Source organism: Oryzias latipes, chromosome 13 (assembly GCF_053564925.1).
Source record: "Oryzias latipes strain Hd-rR chromosome 13, Olatipes_Hd-rR_3.1".
NCBI lineage: Eukaryota > Metazoa > Chordata > Actinopteri > Beloniformes > Adrianichthyidae > Oryzias > Oryzias latipes.
In genome coordinates this window covers 7,330,174-7,355,595 of record NC_136249.1, presented here as the reverse complement: position 1 = coordinate 7,355,595, position 25,422 = coordinate 7,330,174, and the positions used below count along the sequence as shown (strand labels likewise).

The 25,422-nt window shown below is 42.5% G+C and overlaps 1 protein-coding gene across 1 annotated transcript; it reads right to left on the bottom strand.

Moving 5' to 3' along the window:
- Window positions 1-645: 645 nt before the first annotated feature.
- On the bottom strand, window positions 646-25,422 carry LOC101155213 (von Willebrand factor A domain-containing protein 5A-like). The gene is made up of 12 exons (XM_020708471.3): window positions 25,338-25,422; window positions 25,142-25,256; window positions 24,881-25,056; window positions 24,708-24,796; window positions 24,381-24,525; window positions 11,679-11,758; window positions 11,483-11,597; window positions 11,236-11,394; window positions 11,049-11,149; window positions 8,673-8,893; window positions 7,819-7,863; window positions 646-698 (listed from the first exon to the last, which is right to left on the bottom strand). The coding sequence occupies exons 3-12, from the start codon at window positions 25,046-25,048 to the stop codon at window positions 661-663; spliced, it is 1,161 nt and encodes a 386-aa protein (XP_020564130.3). The 5' UTR covers window positions 25,049-25,056; window positions 25,142-25,256; window positions 25,338-25,422; the 3' UTR covers window positions 646-660.

Genomic DNA, 25,422 nt, shown 5'->3' with positions numbered 1-25,422 from the left:
CACCCACAACCATCTCTAAGGTTTACAGAGAATGCAGTGACTGCTCCAAATGCAGTTCTGCAGTTTGCCGAGATTGTTAATCTCGGCAAAGGAGAAGGGATCACTCTAACAGATTTAGACAGATTTCTGAAGATTATTTGAGAGAAATTGTTATTTTGTGTTTTGGAAAAATGTTTCCATGCAATGTAATGAGACAGACACAGACAGAAATGTGAAAATATATGCTGTAAATCCAAGTATTGCTAACATTCGTGATTATGAATGACTTATCACGTGAATAATTATTTTGTTAGCACAAATAAAATATTTCGTGGAAAGGGAATATTCTTTTGTGGGAACAAAATATTTATTATTTTACCCATGTCAGGTCCCGGGCTCCGTAAGATTTTAATTTCTCAAAGTTTTAAAAAAAGGGATTTGTATTCACAGTAGACTTTATCATAAAAAAACATTTTAGTGTTTTTCTTACCGTAGTCGTCTAACTTGTCCAAAACAAGGACCACATGAAATAAAGAAAAATATGCAAAGGTTAATTTTTTTAATAGAAAATAAGTTTATGAACAAGTTTATGTTGTCATTTTTAATCCCCTTTTTCTTCTTGGTGACTTTCAACAGTAGATTTATACATAAAGAGAAGAACAAAGAAAACAGAAGGTGATTTCAGAAGAGATCAATCTTACCTCCAGACTCCGAACTTCCTGTAAATATTGAAAAAACATGTTAAAATTCACTTCTGGTTCTTTTCTCAAATTGTAATTGTTTTTTAAATATAAAATGTTGTTGTTTTTTATTAGAGTTTTAAGATTAAGATTAACTGTATTATTCCCTGTAGGGAAATTCAGTTGTAGTAGCAGCACCATATACTAAAATAAATAAATACATAATATACAGGGAAGAAAAATATACAGGCAAAACTCTTATTTCCATGTACACCCATGGCTGGCAGAAGATTTGTAGAGTCTGATGGCAGGAATGATTTCCTGTACCATTTTAACTTTTATATAAACATTAAAGGCAAATTAGAAAGTAAAACTGAGATTTCATCACCCAATTAGAAATGACTCCTATTTACATATTCCAGTTTCTTCTTTGTTTATTTTTTACTTGTCTTTTATGATCTTTAACATCTTTTTGCATGTAGTTATCTGTTGATATAAAATGCACTTCAGGTCCACCGTAATCAGATCTTTCATTGAGTTGACTCAGTGTGGCATTGAAAAAAACTTGAAATCTGCACTTACTGGCCACTTCATTAGGTAAACTTGTCCAACTGCTGGTTAACGCAAATTTCTAATCAGCCAATCACATGGCAGCAACCTAATGTATTTACCGGTATGTAGACATGGTCGGACAGAGCATCAGAATGTGGAAGAAAGGTGATTTGAGTGACTTTGGACATGGCATGTTTGTTGGTGACAGACGGGCTGGTTTGAGTATTTCAGAAAATGCTTAACTCCTGGGATTTTCTCCCACAACCTTCACTAGGCTTTACACACTACAGCTAGGCACTCTGACAGGTCAGAGTAGTGTTGGTCCCAAGAAGCCCAAGGTGTGTGACTGAACATACAGGCAGCAAGGGTTAGAAAAAAAATTAATGATTGTATTAAAATGAATAATTAATTATACATAACTTAACAAACAAACAAATAAACAAATGTTGTGTAGAGTCCAGGGGGGTATTCTAGAAAGTAAAATTAAACTACCCTGACTTTAACCCTGAACTCTGGCTGAAATCCGCCTGAACTTGCTTACTCTGGGTATGTCCATTCCAAAAGACTGGATATGAGTTGGCGTAATTACGCTAGACTTGGTAACCCTGGGTTAATAAGCGTGCATGGCAAGTACATAAAGGCATTCTCAATGGGTCGCCGATATCCCGAGTCACCATGGAAACGCGTGGAGAAAAAAAGAAAGCGCTATACTTCAGTGAGACAGAGTAAGAGATTTTAATGACAGCATATGAAGATTATACGCCCATCAAAAAAGTAATACGGCTGCATCTGCAAAAGAAGTGTAAGGATTCAGTGGTTTGGTTTTCTTTGTCATGTTTTTGGTTTCCTTCTTGTCAGTCACACCATTCAGGTTCATGATCCACAGCTGTCTTCAGTTCAGTTAATTCCCCTCAGCCTATTTAAGTGTCTTTCTTTCTGTTCATCCTTGTCAGGTCATCTGCTCTGTTTTGTCACCGGTTTGTTTCTCCCCATAGTTTTGTCATGTTTCAGTTTGTTTACTAAATGTTTTATTTCCTGTCACCAAGCTTGGTCTCCTGCATTTTGGGTCCTCCACCGCCAGTTCCTGACAGAATGACCTGACCACCTTGGACCCAGCAGGGGAGTTTTTCGTCATGCCATTCCATGCCACGCCAGATGAGTTCCTGCAGCATTGTTCCACATCCAGCCAATCTGTTCCTGAGGGGGATTGCCGGGACCATCCTTCAAGTATCAAGTTTCTTGTGGAGGGGTCACTAGGGCCGCTCCTCTTCATGTGTGTTCCTGAGGAGGGTCGCCAAGGCCACACTTCATGTCCCACGTCCCTGAGGATGGTCACCATTCTTTCCCCTTGGCTATGTCTCCTGGTCCAAAGGAGGGTCACCAGTGCTGCTCCCCTTCATGGTTCGTGTCCCTGGGGAGAGTAATTGGGACTTCTACTCTTCATGCATGGAACTACAAGCACGGCACCCACAGGCACCTAGGTTATTATAGTTAACGAAAATGAACGAAAAAACTAAAACTAGAACTGAAAAAACATTTTCGTTAACTGAAATAAAAATAGAAACGAGAGTTTTCAAAAAAACGAAAACTAACTAAAACTGTTTGTTGTGTGTGTATAAAACGAACTGAAACTAAATAATATTAACCCCAAAACATACTTAGTTTTCGTCTTTGTTAATACATAAGTCTTTTGGGTTGAAATAAAATCTATTTACTTCACGCTGCTAGTTTTACTGTGTATTTGACTCCTACGGCATCACGTTGTCTGTGACGTCACATGATGTCTGTCAGAAACCGCCGGCTATAGTGGTCATAGACATTTACATGAGCGTGATGGCTGCATTAAAAGTTGGGAGAAAGCGGGAGAGTCCTATTTGGGACTGTTTTGAATATAACAGCGTCGAAAACTAAAGTAAGTGCTTTGTAGTCGAAGCAGGAGACAAAATTTGTGGAACGCTCCTCAAAGGGAAAAACCCTACGAAAAGTACATTTAAGCGCACACAAAAGCGCAAATCAACAGTACCTAGACAAGCTAGCCTGTCGCCCGCCCTCCCCCGAAAAAGAAGCGAGAGCAGGTAACGTAATGCTGTCATCGGCTGTTGTATTTTAATTTAAGGATGGTTGTCCTTGTGTCCTCTGAATAATAAGTGTTTCAAAATGTATCATTGATTGAGTTTTTATTATACAATACTTATTCTGGTGATTTTGAATCAAGCACATGACAAATATCCTAATTTACAAAAAAAAAAGAAAACTAAAACTAACACTAAAACTAATAAAAACTAAACTAAAACGAAGCAATTTCAAAAAATAAAAACTAATAAAAACTAGTAAAGCTGCCTCTAAAACTAATTAAAACTAAATAAATTTAAAAACAAAAATTCAAAACGAAATAAAAACTAAAACTAATAAAAAATCCGAAACTATTACAACCTTGACAGGCACTTGTGGTCATCTCAGGGGACTTCAATCCCTGGATTCCCCATTGTCATCTATGCAGCAGTACGTGAACTGCCCTACTCACAATGACAGGACCATTGATTTGTTTTATTGCAATGTCAAAGATGCCTATCAGGCCACACCCCTCCCCGCTCTCGGCTAATCAGATCACGTTTTGATCTCCTTACAGCCTACATACACAGCTTTGGTGAGAAGACAGCCTGCAATAAAACGGAGCGTGAGGAGGTGGACACCTGAGGCGAAGGAGGAGATCAAGGACTGTTTTGGAAGCACTGACTGCAGCGTTCTGCTGGATCACTATGGAGAGGACATTGAGGGAGCATCTCAGTGCGTAACAGACTATATGAACTTCTGTGTGGATACTATTGTGCCCACAAAAACAGCCCATTGCTTTGCAAATAATAAACCGTGGATAATGAGGAAGGTGAAAGTGATTCTAAATTTAAAAAAAGAGAGCTTTCAACAAAAAGGATCAGGAAGAAATGAAAAAGGGGCAGACAGAACTGAGGAGCTGCTTAAAGGAGACAAAAAATACCTACAAAGACAGGGTGGAGAGGAAACTGGTGAAAAACAACATCAGGGAAGTATGGGAAGGCATGAAAACCATCACAGGGTGCAAGAAGGTGACAAAGGTAGAGGGGGAAAGTCACTGTGCCCTTCCCACTGCCTGCCCTCACCCCTCAGCCAGAGGAGGGCCCAGCTGCTCAGGCTGCTCCTTCATCATTAACCAGCCATGATTTCTCTCTTCCTGTGTCCTCTACATGTGATCCACACCTTCCACCTGCAGGATGTGCCCCCACCACATCACAGAACATCAGGTGAGGAGAGAACTGCAGAGACTGAACATCAGGAAAGCAGCAGGTCCAGACTGAGTGTGTCCCAGACTATTGAAAACATGTGCAAATGAGCTTGGCTCTCCTCTTCAGCACCTTTTCAACCTAAGCCTAAATGTGGGACATGTTCCATCTCTCTGGAAGACTTTGAGTATTGCCCCTCTCCCGAAGGTCAAGCACCCTAAAGAAAACAAGGACTAACACTGACCTCACATGTTATGAAGACCTTTGAGAGTCAAGTGCTTCAGCAACTGAAGCCACAGGTGCAGCATGTCCAAGATCCACCACAGTTCGCATACAGGGAAAGAGTAGGGGTGGAGGATGCAATCCTCTACTTAATATACCACACCTATTCCCACCTGGACGAAGGAGGTGGCGCTGTGAGAATGCTTTTCTTATGATTTCTCCTGTGCCTTTAACACCGTACATCCTCACCTGCTGCAGGAGAAGCTCACCAAGATGACTGTACAACCATTCCTGGTGTCCTGGATCATGGACTATCTGACCAACAGTGAGATAGAGGGGGGATCTATCTCCAGTACCCTCAGCTGCAGTGTAGGGGCACCACAGGGGACAGTGCTGTTGCCTCTTCTTTTCACGCTGTATACGTCCGACTTCCGCTATAACACCTTGATCTGCCACATGCAGAAGTTCTCGGACGATACAGCTATTGTGGCATACACTAAAGGAGAAGGGGAGAGGGAGTACAGGCGGTGGAGGACTTTGTGGCCTGGTGCGGGGAGAATAAGCTGCAGCTGAACATCCAGAAGACAAAGGAGATGGTTCTGGATTTCAGAAGGAAAGCCCGAACACCTCAGCCTGTGCACATAGAGGGAGAAAGCGTGGAGATGGTAGAGACCTACAAGTACCTGGGGGGGGGGGCACCACAAGCTGGACTGGACTACCAACACGGACCAGCTTTACAAGAAAAGCCAGTCCAGGCTGTACTTCCATCATGGGCTATCATGATGAATCCCTCACATCCCCTACATTAGGCCTTCACCAGCAGCAGGAGCTACACCATGATCCAGGACACCAAGAATGGTTGCCACCTCACAATCCCTATGACTGTGCCATTGATCTCCTGCCTGGCACAACTCCTCCCAAGGGATTGTTATACCCCTTGCCAGGACGAGAAATGGAAGCTATGGAGACATTTATAAATAATGCTCTGGCAGCTGGGATTGTATGCCCATCCTCTTCTCCAGCTGGGGCTGGATTCTTCTTTGCTGGAAAGAAAAACAAGAGTCTCTGTCCTTGCATTGACTTTCGGGGCTTAAATGAAATAAAAGAGATCAATAACAGAAAGAACCAGTTCCCACTTCCTTTTCTGCCCTCTGCATTTGAGCTGCCTGTCTCCAGCAGAAAAGAATTATGATATCGTGAACTACTAGCAGTCAAGCTGGCCTTGGAGGAGTGGCATCACTGGTTAGAAGGAGCATCACAATCTTTTCTGGTGTGGACTGACCATAAAAACCTGCAGTATGTTCGTTCTGCGAGATACCTGAACTCTTGTCAAGCACGCTGGTCCTTGTTCTTCACACATTTCAATTTCACTCTTTCATACCATCCTGGATCACGAAACCAGAAGCCAGATGCTCTTTCACGACAGTTTGAGGAGTCGGAGATGGGAACTCTACAAGATCCAGAGTCTATTCTTCCCTCATCTCATCTGTCTGGAGCTGTCTCTTGCCCCATAGAGGACAGTGTGAAGGGTGCCTCACAAGCACATCCAGCTCAGAATTCCTGTCCTGACGGATTGCTGTTCGTGCCTGCTCATCTCCGTTCAGAGATTCTCCAATGAGTTCACTCCTCTCGCCTCACGTGTCACCCTGGCATTTGCCGCACCCTCAAGTTCCTCCAACAAAGGTTCTGTTGGTCCATGCAGGCAAAAGATGTTCGGGAATTCGTGTCTGCCTGCCCTGTCTGCTGCTGACATAAGCCATCCCATCAACATCCAGCGGGACTACTATATCCTCATTCTATTCCCAAGAGACCCTGGTCCCATATTTCACTGGATTTTGTGACTGGCCTCCCTGAGTCAGATGGTAACACAGTGATCCTCTCCATTATAGACCGTTTCTCTGAGATGGCTCACTTACCCAAGTTGCCCTCTGCCAAGGAAACAGCTGAGTTACTCCTTCAACATGTCTTCAGGCTTCATAGACTTCCAACTGACATAGTTTCTGACCGGGGGCGTCAAGTTACATCTGATTTCTGGAAGGAGTTCTGTTCCCAGTTGGGTGCATCCATAAGCCTTTCCTCTGGTTTTCAACCGCTATCCAACGGCCAGACCGAGCGGCTAAACCAGGAGGTGGGGACGGCGCTCAGATGCATTCCCTCCCTAACGCCGTCGACATGGGCATCTCAATTGTTGTGGGTAGAATATGCTCATAATTCCTTGGTCTGCTCCGCTACGGGAAGTTCCCCATTCCAATGTGCCTATGGTTTCCAGCCTCCATTGTTCCCTAACCAGGAGGGCCAGTCCAGTATTCCGTCCGTTCACTCTTTTACTGAACACAAGTCAGGAAATCGAAAAATAATCCTTTTAATGTAATTAAACAACACTATTTATGAAATAAAAAATAACCAAATAACTTTCTGTGATACTCAAAGAAAAAAGTCAGGAAAATAATACTAATACATTTCTACAATATAACTAATAAATAGTCTGCCTATTGGTTGATCTCTACTCCACTTGCCCCATGGATCATTGGTGGTTATAGCTGAGCAGGAGGAGTCCGCTTTTCTATTCTACAGTGTGAAAAAAATGTTGCAGATCAAATTGAAAGACCAGCTTATTAAATGTATTTTCAGAGAGAAAAAAGGTGCAGAAGAATGGAAATGCAGACTCAGAGGGGTGGACAGAACAGGAGAAACCTTGGCAGTGACACAGGAGGAGAAAAAAGTGTGACTTATCTTCAACAGAAAGAGAAGTATCTATGCCTTTTAATAAAATCATCGAAAACCTTTTTTTTTTTGAGTAAACTTGCAGGAATTGGTGCAATTGTCAAATCACAAAATGTTGGGAGACTGAATATTGCTCCACTAGAATAAAATGTAAACAGGGATTTAAGTCAGCAACATGAAAAACAAGAACATTTGTTTTTTGTCACAAACTACAGAAAAGTAATGTTTTAATAAAACTGAATAATGTCAATATATATTAAATAAAAGAATCTCTGTAATGCCCAATTATTACTTTAAAAATAATTTTTAGCTGTTTATTTACATTTTGTAGTGTGTTCATTCATTTTAATAATAAAGAATAGAAAATAATATTTTTTAATTGTCTCCATCCTATTTTCACTTACCTATAGAAGCACAATACAGGTCCACGGGATAGTGAAGATAAAGATCTTTAAACGGAGAAATAAACACAAAATGCAACAAAATTATTAAACACAGAATCTAATCTATGGCCCCACCCGGTCTCCACCTGCACCTGAATGGGTGCTAAGTGGTCTCGTGCCCTGTAGACCCCAAACCTCCCCCACCCTGAACCTTCTCTGTCATACCACCACTCAAAAAGGAGGTATGTCAGCTTAACCCTTGTGGGTAGAGTCAAGGTTGTCTGGTGTTCATTCTAGACATGATCTTGTCTTTCAGATTAGTTGCTGCATCGCTCAGTGTAACGGTAGATCTTCTATCAAGCGATCAAAACCGATTGCGTCCACGTTCATGAAGAATATTTAAAAACCAATAAACTTGACCTTTAGCTGTGATTTTTGTTTGTTTTGTTTGAGCCTCTAAACTTGATTGGCAGTGACAGTTTGACCAGCATCATAAATGAGAGCTGTTAGCCAAAGTTGCAGCATTGCTGTGGTGATTAAACAAAGTTGAGGACCTTAAAAGAAATTACAAGAATTGGTGCGATTGCCACATCACAAGACTGTGAAATGACTGAATATTGCTCCAGCAGAATAAAACCTGTTTATTTACGTATTGTTGTGTGTTCTTTCATTATAAAAATAAAGAATAAAATTTTTTTTTTTTTTGAATTTTCTCAATCCTATTTTCACTTACCCACAGGAGCAGAACACATCGCTATCATTGGAAGACCTTCGGAAGAAGAAATTAACAAAAAATGCAACAAAATGATTAAACACAGAATCTAATCTAAGGCCCCACCGGGTCCCCACCTGCACCTGGATGGGTGCTGACTCACCAGGGGTTGGAACATTTCTGCGCACCAGAGGTCCTTGAACAGCATCACCATTGTCTTTGTTGACAGCAATGAAGGCAGTGTGATGACTGCTCACTCCTGATTGGACACTGAGCTCCACCACCTTCCTCTTCATGTCTTCATCTGACTTTCCTCTGTTCTCTCTTTCCTCAGACTCCAGAGAACGAATCAAAATACGAGCAGCTAACCTGTGGACTGTTAACCTACAAACAGAAGAGAAGGAAAAAGGGAGGTGAGGATGATAAAATGAAACAATTTGTAGTCTTTTGTCCTTGTCTGACTGTATAGTGAGGGATGACTTTTCTGTTTTATGACGGTTTTTATGGAGTTTGTCAGAAAATTCTATAATGTTTTTAATGTATTCTTGACACTCAGAAGTAGAGCTGGACGATAAAGTGATATCAATATATATTGCAATATAACTTTTTATGGATAGAGAACTGAGTATCGCAATAGAATTTTATTTTGATGGGGTCCGAAAATCAAGATTCGCCTGTTGTATTTTTTTTCCACTCTAGTGATTAAAAGTTAGAGGGTTAGTTGCCACATGGCTAGTAAACGTTTGCATCAAACTACTTATATAAGACACTGCCCACCCCCCCAGTAAAAAAAAAAAATTCATAGAACATTCATAAAAAAACACTATTTTAAGATAATAACAGAATTAAATCCACTGTGTTTTAGCAGCATCTTTGTAGCTTTATGGAGCTCATGTCACAACAAAAATTATGCCCTGTCAGATGTGCTGAATCCTCCTGCCCTGTCCTCGTGAGAGATGCAGCTTTAATGTTTATGATATAATAACAATAACCCAAAACATTATATTGTTTTCAGGCTGTTTTTGCTATGGCCTAATATAAAATGTGATCACCTGGAAGAAGAATTAGGAAATCCATTTTAAATCTGTTCTTGTTTGAATTTGAGTTTACAGTTATATGACAATAGAGACATGTTCAAACAATTTATAAATTACTCTTATGCAATTTTATTTTCTTTAAAATAATTCAGAAGGTAGAAGGTATTTCGGTGTAAGATAGTGTTATAATTTGGCCAGTAAAAATATGTTTACTAGTAGATTTATTTTTAATCTACCAGCCGACTTGGATGGGGATTCAAATATTAAACTTTGGCCTTGTGTGGCGGTACTTCAGTTCTTTAGTAACATGCACTTTAAATTGTGCAGAAGGCATATTTCTTCTAAAACTGGAAATACCACCAACCTTTGTTATCACCTGAAGCAGAGCCACCAAACTGAAGTAAACGATTATTCTCCAGCAAAAACAACACATGTAATGACATGTTTAGTGTTTAGTTTCTGTTTCTGACTCCCTCTGCGTTTTGGAGGCCAACTGTCACTCGTCCTGAATGGTTCCTTCCTCCCCCACCTGGTGCTCTGTGTGGAGGTGTGTCTGATTTGATAAAGGGGACCAAAGAAAGAGAGGGAGGGGCACGTCCTGTCTAGACAGGAAGTTCAGGGAGTTTACAAGGGACCTGAAGAGAGAACAAAATAAGAAGCGCATCTAACACAGACGCATCGGATTTCGTTTTGGATTTATTTCAGTTTGGACTCGCCTGGACAATCGAATTATGGGTGAGAAGATTCCCTTCTTATGTCTGGATTTCGTTTCGTTATGGATGACGTGTTTGGAGCGGGAGTTACTGTAAACTCTGAAAGGAAGACGCAACATCACGGACATTAACGGGACCTTTACAGAAAACAAATCGTTTTAAAAGACCGAGAATTAATATGCCATTTGGGTTTTTTGAGTTGGTTTGGTTTTCTTTTGTTGCATAAAAAGAAACTGAATAACAAAGAGTTGAATCTGTTGTGTAAATATATCAATTTAAAGAATCTAGGTACGCTAAAGAGCACTAAAATAAATAGATGATCGTTACAACTCAGTCCACAGTGTCGGTGCGTCCCTGTTAGGTCTGTGGTTCTCCTGCTCAGCCGACACTGAAGTCTGCAAGTCCTTTGTTTGTTTGTTTTTTTTACTTTGCATACTTCTGTCTTTCTGCAGATTTCCCTCCAGTGAGGAGATTTGTTTTCATGTTTCCACCTTGTGGCGTTTTATGAATTACATTGCTGCTTGGCGCATTCTACAGACTCAGCCTGATTCTTCTCTGCTCTTGGGTTTCAGTCATTGGGGTCAGACCTTCACAGCAGCAACAGTCGAAACTACCAGAAGAAATTCTGACAATTTGCTTTTAGTTCTTAGCTTATTCACAGGATGTTGACAAATGTTTGTCAATTTTATGTTTGTTCTGTATAACTTGAAAACATTAGAATTTATTTGTAGAATTAATGTTTTATAACATTTAACTCAGAAAAACACAATAAATAGGAATGTGTATTACCCAGTGTCCTTTGCAGGATTGAGGTTAAACTGTTGTTTGCTCTCATAGGGATGATCTCCCAGAGTGTAATTCACCGTCACACTGCAGTCTGTTTGGGAACTCTGACAAAACAAAATACAGTTTAGAGACCAATGCATGCACAAACACACAACTTCTACACAAAACCTGAAGGAGATCTCACCAGTACCTTTCCACACAGTTGGGCATAAACCAGTGACCTCTGACCCTGGAAAATTGTTGTGATTGGTGGAGAGAGGACAGTGGCAGACACTCTCTTTGGTAAATCCCATGTGACAGAGATGTCTTTGACAACAGGCTGTAGTGCAAATTTCAGTGACTGCATCACCTGATGGTTAGGAAACAGTGAATAACATATAAATGTTTATTTTGCTCAATAAAGGCGTTTTATTGAATTTAGTTGTTTGTTATTTTACTTTGGCCTGCATCCTGTCACTTCCTGTGATGAACTGAGCGTGACCTCTGCCCTCCTGAGCCAACCCATTGATGAGAGCAGAGCTGGCTCCTTCTCCAATCCCAAAAGAGAAACACCTGCAAACAACACACTGGTGTTAAACACACAACACACAAACACAGGACACATGCAGTGAATCTGTGTTTTAGTGCTTTCACCTGTGGGAACCTGCATTCTTCCTAATTAGATCTAGAACTTCCTTTGTGTTCCCCACCTCTCCATCAGTGAAGACAAACAACTGAGAGGAAAGACAGAAGTCACACAAAAGCACACAGAAGCCGAGTTAAAAAAAAACTGTTACTGTGAAATAAATGTACAACTTTTAATACAAGTTGTATGACAAATAAAACTGTACAGATATTTCCAGATGCAAGCGAGAAGGTGAGTTGCCTTTCCCGGTGAATAGAAATTGCCAAAGCATATCTGAAGAAATAAAGTTTTTTTGGCACTCTGTGTTTAGCATCAGCTTTAGACAAGACAAGAATATGGACACGGAACAAAGGCTACAGAAGGTGGAAGAATTAAAACGAGGTCTTAAGTCCCAGCAGGCTCTGTTCACAATTGCAAAATCACAAAGCGGAGCTGCCGTCAAGGCGAGTTTTATTGTGGCAGAAGAGGTCGCAAAATCCGCCCGACCATTTACAGAGGGAGAGTTTATCAAAAACTGTATGCTTAAAGTTTGTGACGCAGTGTGCCCAGACAAAAGGCAACTATTTTCAAACGTGAGCCTGAGCAGAAACACTGTTGCTGAACGTATAGACCAGCTTTCCACCAATCTAAAAGAACAGCTTGTGGGAAAGGGAAAAGATTTCATCGCATATTCCCTTGCTGTGGATGAGAGCACCGACACATCTGACATTGCCCAGCTGTCAATTTTCATTCGTGGAGTGGACTCCAGCCTGAGCATAACAGAAGAGCTTTTGGCATTTCGTCCTTTGCATGGCACAACTACAGGACAAGATCTGTATGAAGAAGTATCCAGATGTGTAAATGAGATGGGCCTGCCTTGGGAAAAACTCGTGGGACTGACAACAGACGGAGCACCCGCGATGTGTGGGCACAGGAGTGGATTGGTCGCAAGGATGCGTGAGAGGATCCGGGAGGAAAACGTCACAGGTGAGCTGACAGCTTATCACTGCATAATACACCAGGAGTCGTTGTGTGGCAAAGCCTTGAAAATGGAACATGTAATGAGCACCATAACGCGGGCAGTTAACTTCATCAGAGCAAGAGGTTTAAATCACCGCCAGTTCAAGGCATTTCTGGGCGAGTTAGATACAGAGTATGGTGACTTGCCCTATCACACAGAGGTGTGATGGCTAAGCCAGGGAAAGGTGCTGCAAAGATGTTTCGAGCTGCGTGAGGAGATCTGTCTGTTCATGGAAAGCAAAGGGAAAGACACAACAGAGCTCCGAGATGAAACTTTTCTGTGTGAAATAGCGACTCGTCGCATTTCGGGCAGACACTGCAGAATTACAGGTTACTCCCCTAGGGCAGGTCAGTCAATTAACTCACCTGCTCAGCGTCCTATTTAAGTCAGGTGTACAATTGTTCATTCTTTTTTACCTTCAGCGCTCATTCTTTGCAGTTCTCTGTGCCCGCTGTTCTCCTTCTGCGTCATGGTGTTCTCCCCCGTTCTTACGGGGGGAGGGACGTCCGTCTCCCCGCGTCTGCCCCTATATTTTCGGCTGCCGGCTCCTGGCGCGTCTTCGGAGCCGCGGGTCTCGTGTCGCGTGTCTGCGTGTCGCGTTGCGTGTCTACGGAGCGGTGTCCTGCCACATTCCGGGTTGTCTGTGGGGATCGGGAGATGTCTCAGCGTTTTTGGGTGCCGTAGTCGCCGGAATGTTTGGTGAGCGGCGTGCGTTTGCCTCGGCTTCTGTGATGTGTTTTCTTCCGGGTTTTTTCTTGCTTGTCGCAGTCATCTGTGACGTCACGCCCTTAAGGACCCTGGGACTTGCAGTTCATGATGGGCTTTTCTCAGGGCACATTTTCTGTTTTGGATCGGCCCTAAGGTGACACTCGGACGTTCAGGTTTGACGCGATTGTGTGGGAACTGTCGGCGCCTCGGTTCCTCCGCTTTTAATTTTGGCATCGGCGGCTTTTTCCTCGTGTTCCTTCTGGTTTCGTTTGCGCTCGGCTGACTATGCCATCTCTTTAAATTCTTCCGTCAGACACTCGTTTTGGATTTCGGTTCCACTGTATTTAAGGAAGACGGATGGGTCTCCGCCGTCCGGATTTGTTTCTGCTCAGATCTTTGGTTTATGATGCGTGCCTCTCTGCCCCTATGTAATCTCTCGCGTTGTGCTGCACGTCGTTCATCCCGTCTTTGGAGTATCCAGACGTCCTTGGTCAATTCATTTCAGTAGTCTGTGCTTTTTGCCCACCTATTCGAGATTCACTATTATCAGATACAAGAATCAAATCCGGCCGAGCCGCAATCCATTGCTATGTGGGATGTTGACCTTCCTCATCTACAATCTCCTTGGTCCTTGGTTACCCTTCCCATCGCCTGCTCCTCGGTGACCTTGTGAAGGTGCGTCCCTCTGGAACTTTTAAAGGTTACTTCTATTGCCACTGGTATACATAAAATTTGGTGTTAAGATTTCGTGCAGGTTCTGTATTTCACTGTCACTTCTCTGTTGGAATTTGTGATTCTGGTGGTTTCTATTGTGCGATGACTCCACAATGGGACTTTTCCTTAACTCCTACCGAATTTCACTTTCTCAGATTTGTTCTTTTAAAAGCACTGTTATTCCATTTAACTCAAGCATTTTGACACTGATCAGTTTCTGGGTTATTTATATGTTCTTTGCCGAGACTAATACTGGTTTTGTCTTTATCTATTCATCGCATCCTGAGCCTGCGAACGCTGACTCCCCGGTCAGCTGCTCCATTTCTGGCAATTGTCACCTCTGCATTCCCTGATCTGGTGCTGCAACGATGACTGCTCAACGTACCTATTGCTGCACTGAAAGTGAAGGGGTGGTGGACCTCCTCTGCGTTCCAATGACACTTCTGACTTGAATCAATCTATATGTCAGCGGCAGAAGGGATGTGAAATTCTTGGATTATATATGTTGAAAGAAAATTATTTGCCAGGTGGAAGCCTAAATTTTTTTTTAGGATGTTCTGGGTTTTAATTCAATTCAATTTAATTCAAACTTTATTTATAAAGCACTTTTCATATAAAAATATAACAAAGTGCTTTACATTAAAACACATCAAAATATAAAAACAAGCATTGACGATTTAAAAATAAATAAATAAATAAAATTAATTAGTATGCGATGGAGCTCAAAATTGGTTCGTAAGTTCATTTATGTTAGTGTGTCAATGACTCATAGTAATTCTGGCCGTTGAGCTCGTTGTAGTATTGTCGTTGGAAGTTCGTAATAATGGAAGTTACTGAGCTCGTGTAAGTAGAATGCATAATGGAAGTTTATGGCGTTGAGCCCGTCATAGTGTGATGGAAGCTTCGAATAATGGATGTTACTAAGCTTGTGTAAATATTATGCCAAATGAAATGTTTATGGCCGTTAAGCCCGTCATAGTATGAGATGGAAGCTTCGGATATGGGGTTATTTCAGCATGGCATAGGATGTCATCGGGAGCATTGTATTGGATGTAAGTTAGTGTCATCATACGGGTCGTTCATGGCGGCTAAAATTATAGTTCCGCACAGCGTTTGCGGACGTGGGCTTTACGTTCTGAGATCGGGGGCCTGTTTCAGAAAGGAGGTTAAGTGTAAACTCTGAGTGCGTTAACCCTGAAATCAGGGAAACCCTGGGTTTTCCGTTTCAGAATGGGAGGTTTGTTAAACCAGAGAAAGCAGAGTAAGTCAAACCCGTTTCTGAAAGAGAGGTAACTTATACTCGGAGTCAGTGTCCATGGTTACTTACGCTGTGAACCTAACCTGGTCGGGAGCAGGTTTTATTCTCTAAACTCAAGGTTTCTGCCGGTCCCCTCCCCTTTTTAAAGACGAAGCGGTATTTTTCGCTTTAACCTTCATTGCTCAAATTTCCGTCACACAGAGACAAGTGACAAGAATGGCTTGTCCTTTTTTGGAGGACCCAATAGACGAGGACGCTGCATTAATTCGTAGAGAATTACATTTACGTTGTGCGAGGATTTTGAGACCTAGACTCGATTTTTTTGTCATTTCCCCATACGTTTTTGTTTGAGCGTTACCGTTTTTCGTTGCAGTCAATTACATATATACAATGAAAACATTAGATATGTATTGCTATGTAGATGTTTCATATGTCAAATATTGTCAACAAAGCCTCCATCCATGACATGCTCAAATTTACTTGATTGAATTATGTTTTTATACTTCATTTTTAGCTGCTGCCATGTTCTTTTAATTCCTGCAGGATTACATCTACACGAAAATGAAATCAGGGACATTGGATTAGATTAATGTAACAATTACTTTTAGGAAACACAATTTGCTAGTACTGCTTAATTTTTTAATCCCATATAAACCTATACCACTTGATCAATACAAGGGTAGACAAAAGTTCACTTTTAAAAACACAATTGAATGTATTAATATTAAACTGACCAACGTTTGCAAGAGGGGAAGGTTAACAAAAAAAAGTCCTCTAAACATTACCGACGTTAAATCCACCCCCCCCCCCCCATTGGTTCTGTACACTATGCAGCATTTCATGCAATTACACCAGGAATAACACTTCAAAAGTACACCTAAATATCGCCATTTTTATTTCACACCTAACGCTATTTAAAAAGTTATTACAGCCAATATTTTATAACAATGATTTAAATACAAACTTAGGGATTAACTTGAGCAGCTATGTTTTCCCACGCTAACTGTCTCTGTTTTGCAGATGCAGCGGTGTTGCTTTTCTTCCGGAATATGTGCTCATATTCATTGTAACTCTGCAGCAGCACGTCAAGTTCAGCTGGCGAAAAATACGCAGACCTCTTTTTTTCCACGGTTGCCATGGTGACTCGTAATATCTGCGCTCCATAGATAACGGCTTCTTATAGTCGCGGTGCGCACGCTTACCTCCGAATCAGTCCACTCAGAGTTGATTGAACTAACTCCAATCAGCTTCTCTGAAACAGAAAACTCAGAGTTGTTAATCTCTCGATTGACCAACTCAGAGTTCAAGTTTAACCTCAGAGTTGGTTGAACCTCCTTTCTGAAACAGGCCCCTGGGGCCTGTTTCAGAAAGGAGGTTAAGTGTAAACTCTGAGTGGGTTAACCCTGAAATCAGGGAAACCCTGGGTTTTCCGTTTCAGAATGGGAGGTTTGTTAAACCAGAGTAAACAGAGTAAGTCAAACCCGTTTCTGAAAGAGAGGTAACTTATACTCGGAGTCAGTGTCCATGGTTACTTACGCTGTGAACCTAACCTGGTCGGGAGCAGGTTTTATCCCCTTAACTCAAGGTTTTTGCCGGTCCCCTCCCCTTTTTAAAGACGAAGCGGTATTTGTCGCTTTAACCTTCATTGCCCAAATTTCCGTCACACAGACACGGTCTAAGTGACAAGAATGGCTTGTTCTTTTTTGGAGGACCCAATAGACGAGGAGGCTGCATTAATTTGTAGAGAATTACATTTACGTCGTGCGAGGATTTTGAGACCTAGACTTGATTTTTTTTGTCATTTCCCCATATGTTTTTGTTTGAGCGTTTTTACCGTTTACCGTTTTTCGTTGCAGTCAATTACATATATACAATGAAAACAACATTAGATATGTATTGCTATGTAGATGTTTCATATGTCAAATATTGTCAACAAAGCCTACATCCATGACATGCTCAAATTTGACCTGATTGAATTATGTTATTATACTTCATTTTTAGCTGCTGCCATAATCTTTTAATTCCTGCAGGATTGCATCTACATGAAAATGAAATCAGGGACATTGAATTAGATTAATGTAACAATTACTTTTTGGAAACACAATTTGCTAGCACTGCTTACTTTCTTAATCCCATATAAACCTATACCACTTGATCAATACAAGGGTAGTGTTGCAGTGTGTGTGCGCTCCATTGATAATGGCTTCTTATAGTCGCGGTGCGCACGCTTAACTCCGAATCAGTCCACTCAGAATTGATTGACCTAACGCGGATCAGCTTCTCTGAAACAGAAAACTCAGAGTTGTTAATCTCTCGATTGACCAACTCAGAGTTCAAGTTTAACCTCAGAGTTGGTTGAACCTCCTTTCTGAAACAGGCCCCTGGTATGAGTACTTATGTTGGCTCCCATTTCATTTTTTTCCCTCTCTCTTTCAGATAGTATGCTCCCCTGGTGAACGGAAGCGGCCCAACGGTCAATGGTGCCGGGTAAACACATAGCAGATCCACTAGATAGCATGTTCCCCTTCGTAGAGTGGTTCTCGAACGGGAGCGGCCCCACGGTCAATGGTGCCGGGGTAAACACATAGCAGATACACTAGATAGAATGTTCCCTTCGTAGAGTGGTTCTCGAACGGGAGCGGCCCAACGGTAAATGATGCCGGGGTAAACACATAGTAGATCCACTAGATAGCATGTTCCCCTTCGTAGAGTGGTTCTCGAACGGGAGCGGCCCAACGGTAAATGATGCCGGGGTAAACACATAGTAGATCCACTAGATAGCATGTTCCTTTCGTAGAGTGGTTCTCGAATGGGAGCGTCCCAATGGTCAATGGTGCCAGGTAAACACATAGCAGTCATACTGGAAAATGGAATGAAATAAAAATGCAATGCCGCCGAAAACACACCTCATGTTATTTACACAGTGATTATACATTCACATTTTCTTCCTCTGGATGATATTGGTGTTGGGGGTTTTGTTCCCCGAAAGTGTAAGGAAAAGAATTATCTCAAGGAATTGAACGGAGCCTTATTCCAAAACGAAGTTGTGAATCAAGTTGTGAATGCCAACCTAAAGATGTTGTGAAATAAATATTCTTCTGCAAGAGTTGTCTGACTGAAATGGCATTGCTGTGCGACATCACGAGCCATCTGAATGTGATGAACCTGCAGCTGCATGGACGGGGGCGTGTCATCTCTGATATGTACAGTACAGTGCAGGCGTTTAAAACCAAGCTGAGTCTGTGGGAGACGCAGATGCGGAAAGAAAACTTGAGCCACTTTCCCAGTTGCCAGACCATGAAAGAGAAGCTCTCTACCGCTGTGTTCCAGTTTGCTGACAAACTCAACATACGTGCCGCCGACTTCCGACGCCGATTTGCTGACTTTGAAGCCCAAAAATGCAGGTTTCAACTGCTCGGCAATCCTTTTGCAGTTTACGTGGAAAGCGCACCACCAAACCTACAAATGGAGTTATTGAGCTTCAGTGCAATGACACACTGAAGGAAAAGTATGACAGAGTGGGTGCTGCTGAGTTTGCACGTTTCATCCCCGACACAATGGCCGAGCTGCGCGATGGTGGAACGTGAAAAGGAGGGAGAGTGCCCAGCCATCCCCACCCCAAGACCCCCGCCGCAGCAGGCCAACGCCACACGGGAACAGGCAGAGAACAACCGCCCCCCGGGCGACCAAGACCGCCACCCAAGCCAGGGCCAGCAGGACCCCAGAGCCAGAGAGCAGGGAAGCACGGAGGGAAAGAGAGCGCCGCCCCAGCCCAACCAGGAGAGTAGCCCCCCCGCCGCGCCGGGAGAGCCCAACGCAGGGCCCCACCGGAGAAGGACGCCCACAGCCCCAGACGAGCACCCCATCACCACCCAGGAGTTCCGGGCATCCCCCCGCCCCAACCCCAGGTACGAGCCAGGACCCCCCAAGGGAGACCCGCTCCGCACTCCAGGCAGCCACCCACCCGGCCCACGGTTGGTCCAGGGAGGAGCAAGGCAGGGGCCCGACGCCCCCACCCAGGAGGGGGGACCCCGGGGAAAAAAGGGGGCCACAAGGGGTGTTGTAAACATGGCCCGACCAGGCTCGGCCACAGTTGGAAATTTGGCGGGGCCCAGCGCTCAGGGGCAAGGACCAGGACCCACCCCCCAGGGACACCAACAGGAAGCCGGCACCCAGGGGACACGGCCGCCGTCGCCAAGGGGCCCGCACCCCCCACCAGGGAAGGGCTAGGGGACAGATGGTCCTAGGCCCCACCTTCCTTGCAAAATGTGTGTGCGTGTATGTGTGTTTGAGAGGGTGTGTGTGTGCATGTGTGTGTGTTTATGTTGGAATGTATATATTGAGGGGGGAGGGGGGGGTGTACTAAGGGGGGTGCAGTTACAATTGGTGGGCAAGGCACTAAGGGGACATCTCCTGATTACTCACAGTGATGTCCCCTCACCCTCCCCACCAAGGGGTCCTAAATGTCTAAGGTGCGGTTAAAATTGGCGGGTAGGGTGCTAGGAGGACATCTGCTGCTTGCTGGCAGTGATGTCCAAGCACCCCCCCTACCAAGGACCCTACATGTCTAAGGTGCAAATAAAACCGAAAGAGGGGGGGCCCACTCCATACGGCAACCATAGGAGGGGGGCCACTGCCAAGTAGCCCCCCCCAAGGCGCATCGCAGGCTAAACCCCCCACCCCCTCACCCCAATATGAGGTTACATGAGGAAGGGGGTAAGTTGGGGACAGCTGGTAGACTGTCCCCCGGTGGTCAAACAGCTGTCCCCTAGCCCCCCCCTCCCCCCCCCCCCCCCCCAGCAAAGGGGCCAGGCCCACCCAGCCCAGGGGCCCCACCCCCCGAAGGCGCCGACACCCCAGGCCCGGCACCACCCACCCCACACAGAGAGAGAGGAGCCGGAAAGCGTCGCCCCCCCCCCCCAGAACCACAGTGCATGCATGTAACTGTCGGGTAGATTACGACGCAGTGCTGACAAATGTCTGAGTTACTGAGACCCAACTTGAACATCCTCTGTCCAGTGTAGTAAATTCTGTGAAGAGTTTTGAAATGGATTAGCTGCAGATTTGGACTTTTTGTCAGTTTAAAGGTGTTTAGACAAAATTCTGACCAGAAGCTTCCATCTGTGCTGATGCTCAAATCCGCATCCCGTTTTGTTGTTGGAAGGGGAAATATTATTATCTCAATTACATAAAAGTTTGTATATTTTGGAGAGAGTTTTATTCATTGAGAAATTAATCAGAGTGGTAACTACATCTGGTGGTTTTAAATTGTTGTCTCTGTATTTAAACTATTTAGTAATAATTGATTTAAGTTGCTGATATTCCAAGAAGTTATTTATTCCATGTTTGTCTTGAAGTTCCTGGGGAGTTATGAATCTTCTAGCAATATTTGTGTGCTCTAGTTGTTTTATGCCCCCTGCTTGCCAAGCTGGGAAGTGGATCATGTTTTTGTTTATAAGGATGTCTGGGTTGTTCCAGATGGGTGTCATTTTGCATGGTTGAATTGATGATTTTGATATTTTGAGAAATTCCCACCAGGCTGTTAAAGTGGCATTTATATTAATACTTTTGAAACAATCCTGTTTTTTAACTGTTTGGCTAATAAATGGAAGATCTGACAGGTTGATCTTTCCACATAACGCCTGTTCCAAGTCTAACCATGAGTTGGTTTCTGGATTATTTTTTAACCATTTTAAGATGTATTGTAATTTATTTGCAAGAAAGTAATTGTGGAAGTTAGGTAATTCTAATCCTCCACAGCTTTTTGCAGATTTTAAAGTTTTTAGACTAATTGTTGCAGGTTTATTGTTCCATAAAAAGCTTGATATGGATGAGTCTAATGCTTTGAACCATTTTAATGGCGGTTGTGTGGGAATCATCGAGAATAGATAATTAACTTTGGGTAAGATTTTCATTTTTACCGTGGCTACCTTGCCCATAAGGGACAGAGGCAGGTTGGTCCAGCGTGTTAGATCGTCCTGTATGTCTTTCATTAATGGGGTGTGGTTTAGCTGCACCAGTTCTGATAGTTTGGGGGAAAAATTGATACCTAGATATTTGATATTTCCTGATTTAACTGGTATTTTGAGTCTTTGCTCTGCATTACTGTTCAGTGGTAATAAAACAGACTTATTCCAATTAATGGAATAGTCTGATATAGAGGAGAATTCATTAATGATTGTTGCCGTTTCATTTACAGAATGTAAATTACGTAGACGCTGTCTATGTTTGGCAGCACATACCTGTGTGAAGACTGTTCTCTTTGATGAAGCTAAACAAAACATCACACAGGAACCGTGTTACTGATCAGCACCTTCACTCAATCCTGAGGATTTCCTCAGCTCAGAGCCTTACCCCGAACATTGATGAACTTGTACAAAAGATGAGACACCACCAAGTATCAGGCTCATCCTCAGACAAGGGAGCATCACAGAGCATTAACGTATATTTAGTTTTTAATTCAGTTAAATTTTTACATTTGTTTCTACAAGACATGGGATTTTTCTTTTAAGGAAGTATTTTTTTGTCTGTGTGCCATAATTTTTGGCATTTTATTTTATTTTATCTTTTTTATTTTTTTTTATTTATATTTATTTTTCAGTTAATGGACTCAGGGGAAATTGCAGACAAGAACCATGAGAAAGAATACAACTGAAGTGATTCATTCTATATTTTCTCATTTTACTATTTGAAGCAGTAATTGGTAGGATAATAGAGCAGCATAATATTGCATTTTCAGTTCATAATACATGCAGTTTCATTTATGCATTTATCTTAATATAAGGAACATATTTTGTTTTTGAAGGAAAATTGCTTTTTTGCTGTTTGCCCGTTGAAAATGTTTTCTCTTTAACATACTGACAGAGCCATAAGAAAATATTACTTTATTCATTTAATGTACAGGACATGTGATTTTTCTTTGAAGGCAGTTTGTTCTTGTCTGTGTGCCTGCTGAAAAATGTTTTCCCGATCATTCATTTAATCATTAAATAATACACTGTATTAGGTCTTGGTTCAATAGGCTACATGCAACCATTTCAATATGATTTAATAAACATTGAACCAGTCTGACCTTCGGCTTATAGCCAATTTGTTTTTTTGGCCCTCTGTGCATTTGACGTTGACATCCCTGGTCTAAATTTTCAGCTCAGACAAGGAGAAGACTTGAGCTGTGGCGCTGTGGGATTTTTGATCACCGCTGTGATGAACCAGCAGGGGGCGCGGTGTTGTGGTTGAACACAATTACAACGCAGTATTCTGTATTAACAAATAACAGTAACAACTAACTATCCATCTAATGAACTAACTATATAGGTGTGTAGAATGACTATGTGTGTGAGTGTGTCAGCGCACTGTGTGTGTAGGAGGAAGAGGCGCACACGTGTGTTGGGGGTGCATGTTGATTCTTCTGCAGTGGACTGCTCTGGAGCTGCATGCAAGGCTTCACCTGTGCTCTCTGGTACAGACATCTTCTCAGAATATTATATACTGCCCAGTAATAAACAGACTGCAGACACTTTGTCACCTTTCCAGTAGCCATGAAGCCTGACACCCATGAAGAACGCGGGGCAGGAGGCTCCGCCTTTGTTTTACAGACACCTAACTTTGCGTTGCACAAAATATTTTCCAAAGAAAACATGTAGTGATATTCATCGCACTCTAACAGTGCGCGTTCATGTATGGTGTTACAGAGTGAATGAGAACAGTTATAACTCCCCCCCAACACAAAATCCTCCGGCGGGGGCGGCCGTGTCGCGCACTCAAGAACGCACGCAGCTTATAATGGAAATGAATACAATCGAAATTAATAATTACAACGCATTTCCTCGCAAGACGAAAACTTATGTTGAAGAATGAGGATGTGTATGTGCTGCTGAAACAGCGCGCTTGTGTGTGTTAGAGGGAGCGCGTGCAGCGCAAGAGGGAGTGACAGGCGCAGCGCAGGGAGTGAAGGAGAACAGTAATGAAACGTTTCCCCCAGAAGCCCTTGGAAGTCTGAACACAGGACTAGCAGAAAAAGTAAATTATCAGCAAAGATGAATGTGTTTAATGTGTTTATTATAGTTCCAATCATGCACCATATGCAGAATTAAAAAAAAAAAAGTGCGGTGGTGCGGTTATCGTCACACCCCTAGAGAAATGAAGCCAAGAGGCCCATGATCACTCTGGATGAACTGCAGAGATCTACAGCTGAGGTGGGAGAGTCTGTCCATAGGACAACAATCAGCTGTATACTGCACAAATCTGACTTTTATGGAAGAGTGGCATGAAGAAAGCTGTATCTTAAAGATATCCATAGGAAGTGTTGTTTAAAGTTTGCCACAAGCCACCTGGGAGACACAACCTTGGCAAAAGGTTGAAAAGTTCAAGGGAGCCGAATACTTTCGCAAGGCAGTATATTACCACATATCAGAATCTAAGAAGAAATTCAAATACATTTGAAAGATTTAATCAGGAGATATGAGCCTCCTGTGTGAGAAGCTTAATGCCATGAAATAGTTGATGTAAGATCATTTATAAAAACTTTAATATCTTATTGCTGAAAATCGTTAACTTGCTGTTTCTACATGTGGAGTTATGAAATAGAGCAGGCGTGTCACACTCATTTTCACTGAGGGTCAGATCAGCATAGTGGCTGTCCTCAAAGGGCCAGATAGAACTTCCACATGTAACTAAATGTAATGAAAAATAAACGTAACTACTCCTTAATGTTGCTCCTTAATTATTATTATTATTATTATTTATTAAGTAATTATTATTATGCTAAATAACTCATTGTTAATTTATTATAACTTTTTAAGTGAAAATTACAGTTGCATAGAAAACATATGTTAAGACCTGCAAACATTGAATAATTACAATAGCAGCTACACATAAATAATATATAATCAACTACAATTTTTACTTTAAGAAATTAAAAACTTTTATGCTCTCGCGCGCCACATAAAATGACACGGCGGGCCACATTCGGCCCGCGGGCCTTGAGTTTGACACATGTGAAATTTAGGATAACAGAGAAATATGAAATACCTGTCTAGGCTGGTTGGAGATGCAGGGCTGACTGTAAATGTGTTGGAGGGGCTGAAGAATCTCTGTTCCTCCCAGATCAGCCTGCATTACCTCAACTTTCTTCAGAGCCTCCTCCATGCTCTTCTCACTGTATTCCACACTCTGCCTGCCATCAGAAACACACAAAGGTCAAAGGGAAGACTGCACCATGACACATCATTTACCAAGATTACACACAATTTTAACTCATTTTTAAAGCAAGCCACATTTTTAACAAGAAACCGCAGAAATCCACATTAATTTATAGAAGATAAGACATAAATAATAATATTGAACTCAATCACTGACGGGAAAATGTGATCATATCCGTCTCCAAAACCATAGATATTGAAGTAGCAGCCCATTGGTAAACTCTTCAACAGGAGCAGCAGAGTATCCTGAGAGAGAATAGAAGCTGATGAAGACCATGATCTCACACAGATAGAAAGGTTTTCATGACTGACTGAACACTGGATGAATACCCTTGCACTGCGGATGCGAGTCTCTTGCTGGTTCCTGTTATTGGTCGGACACTGCATGCTTCCAGATCGATCCACCAAGAACACAAACTCTCCACATGAGGTGCGTTTGGACATCACAGACTCTGGGAACTCTGGGTACAGACTAACCATCACCACAGGAACACCCATCAGAGTCCCTGAAACACAACAGGAACCACAAAATACACACATTCTAGTTTGTACTAATTTCATGTGTAGACACAAAAACAAGTTTTCTCTCACCAGGCTCAGCAGAGTCCTGTCCTGTCTCCACCACAGCAGAGGGCTGGTGAGCATCTTTGTAATAAATCAGCAGCTCAACATCTCTGTCAAACTTGTGTCCTGCAGCCAGCTTCACCTGCACACCAACAACACAAAGATGAAGAAACCTTTGTATCTTCTTTTCAGCAACAACTACTTCTCACAGCTGTTTACTTACAGCAGCCTCTGTGTGATCAGTGTTCAGGTACTGAAGAGGCTCCAGAGAACAGCTGGACTCTACTTTGGAAACTGGACGAGGAGAG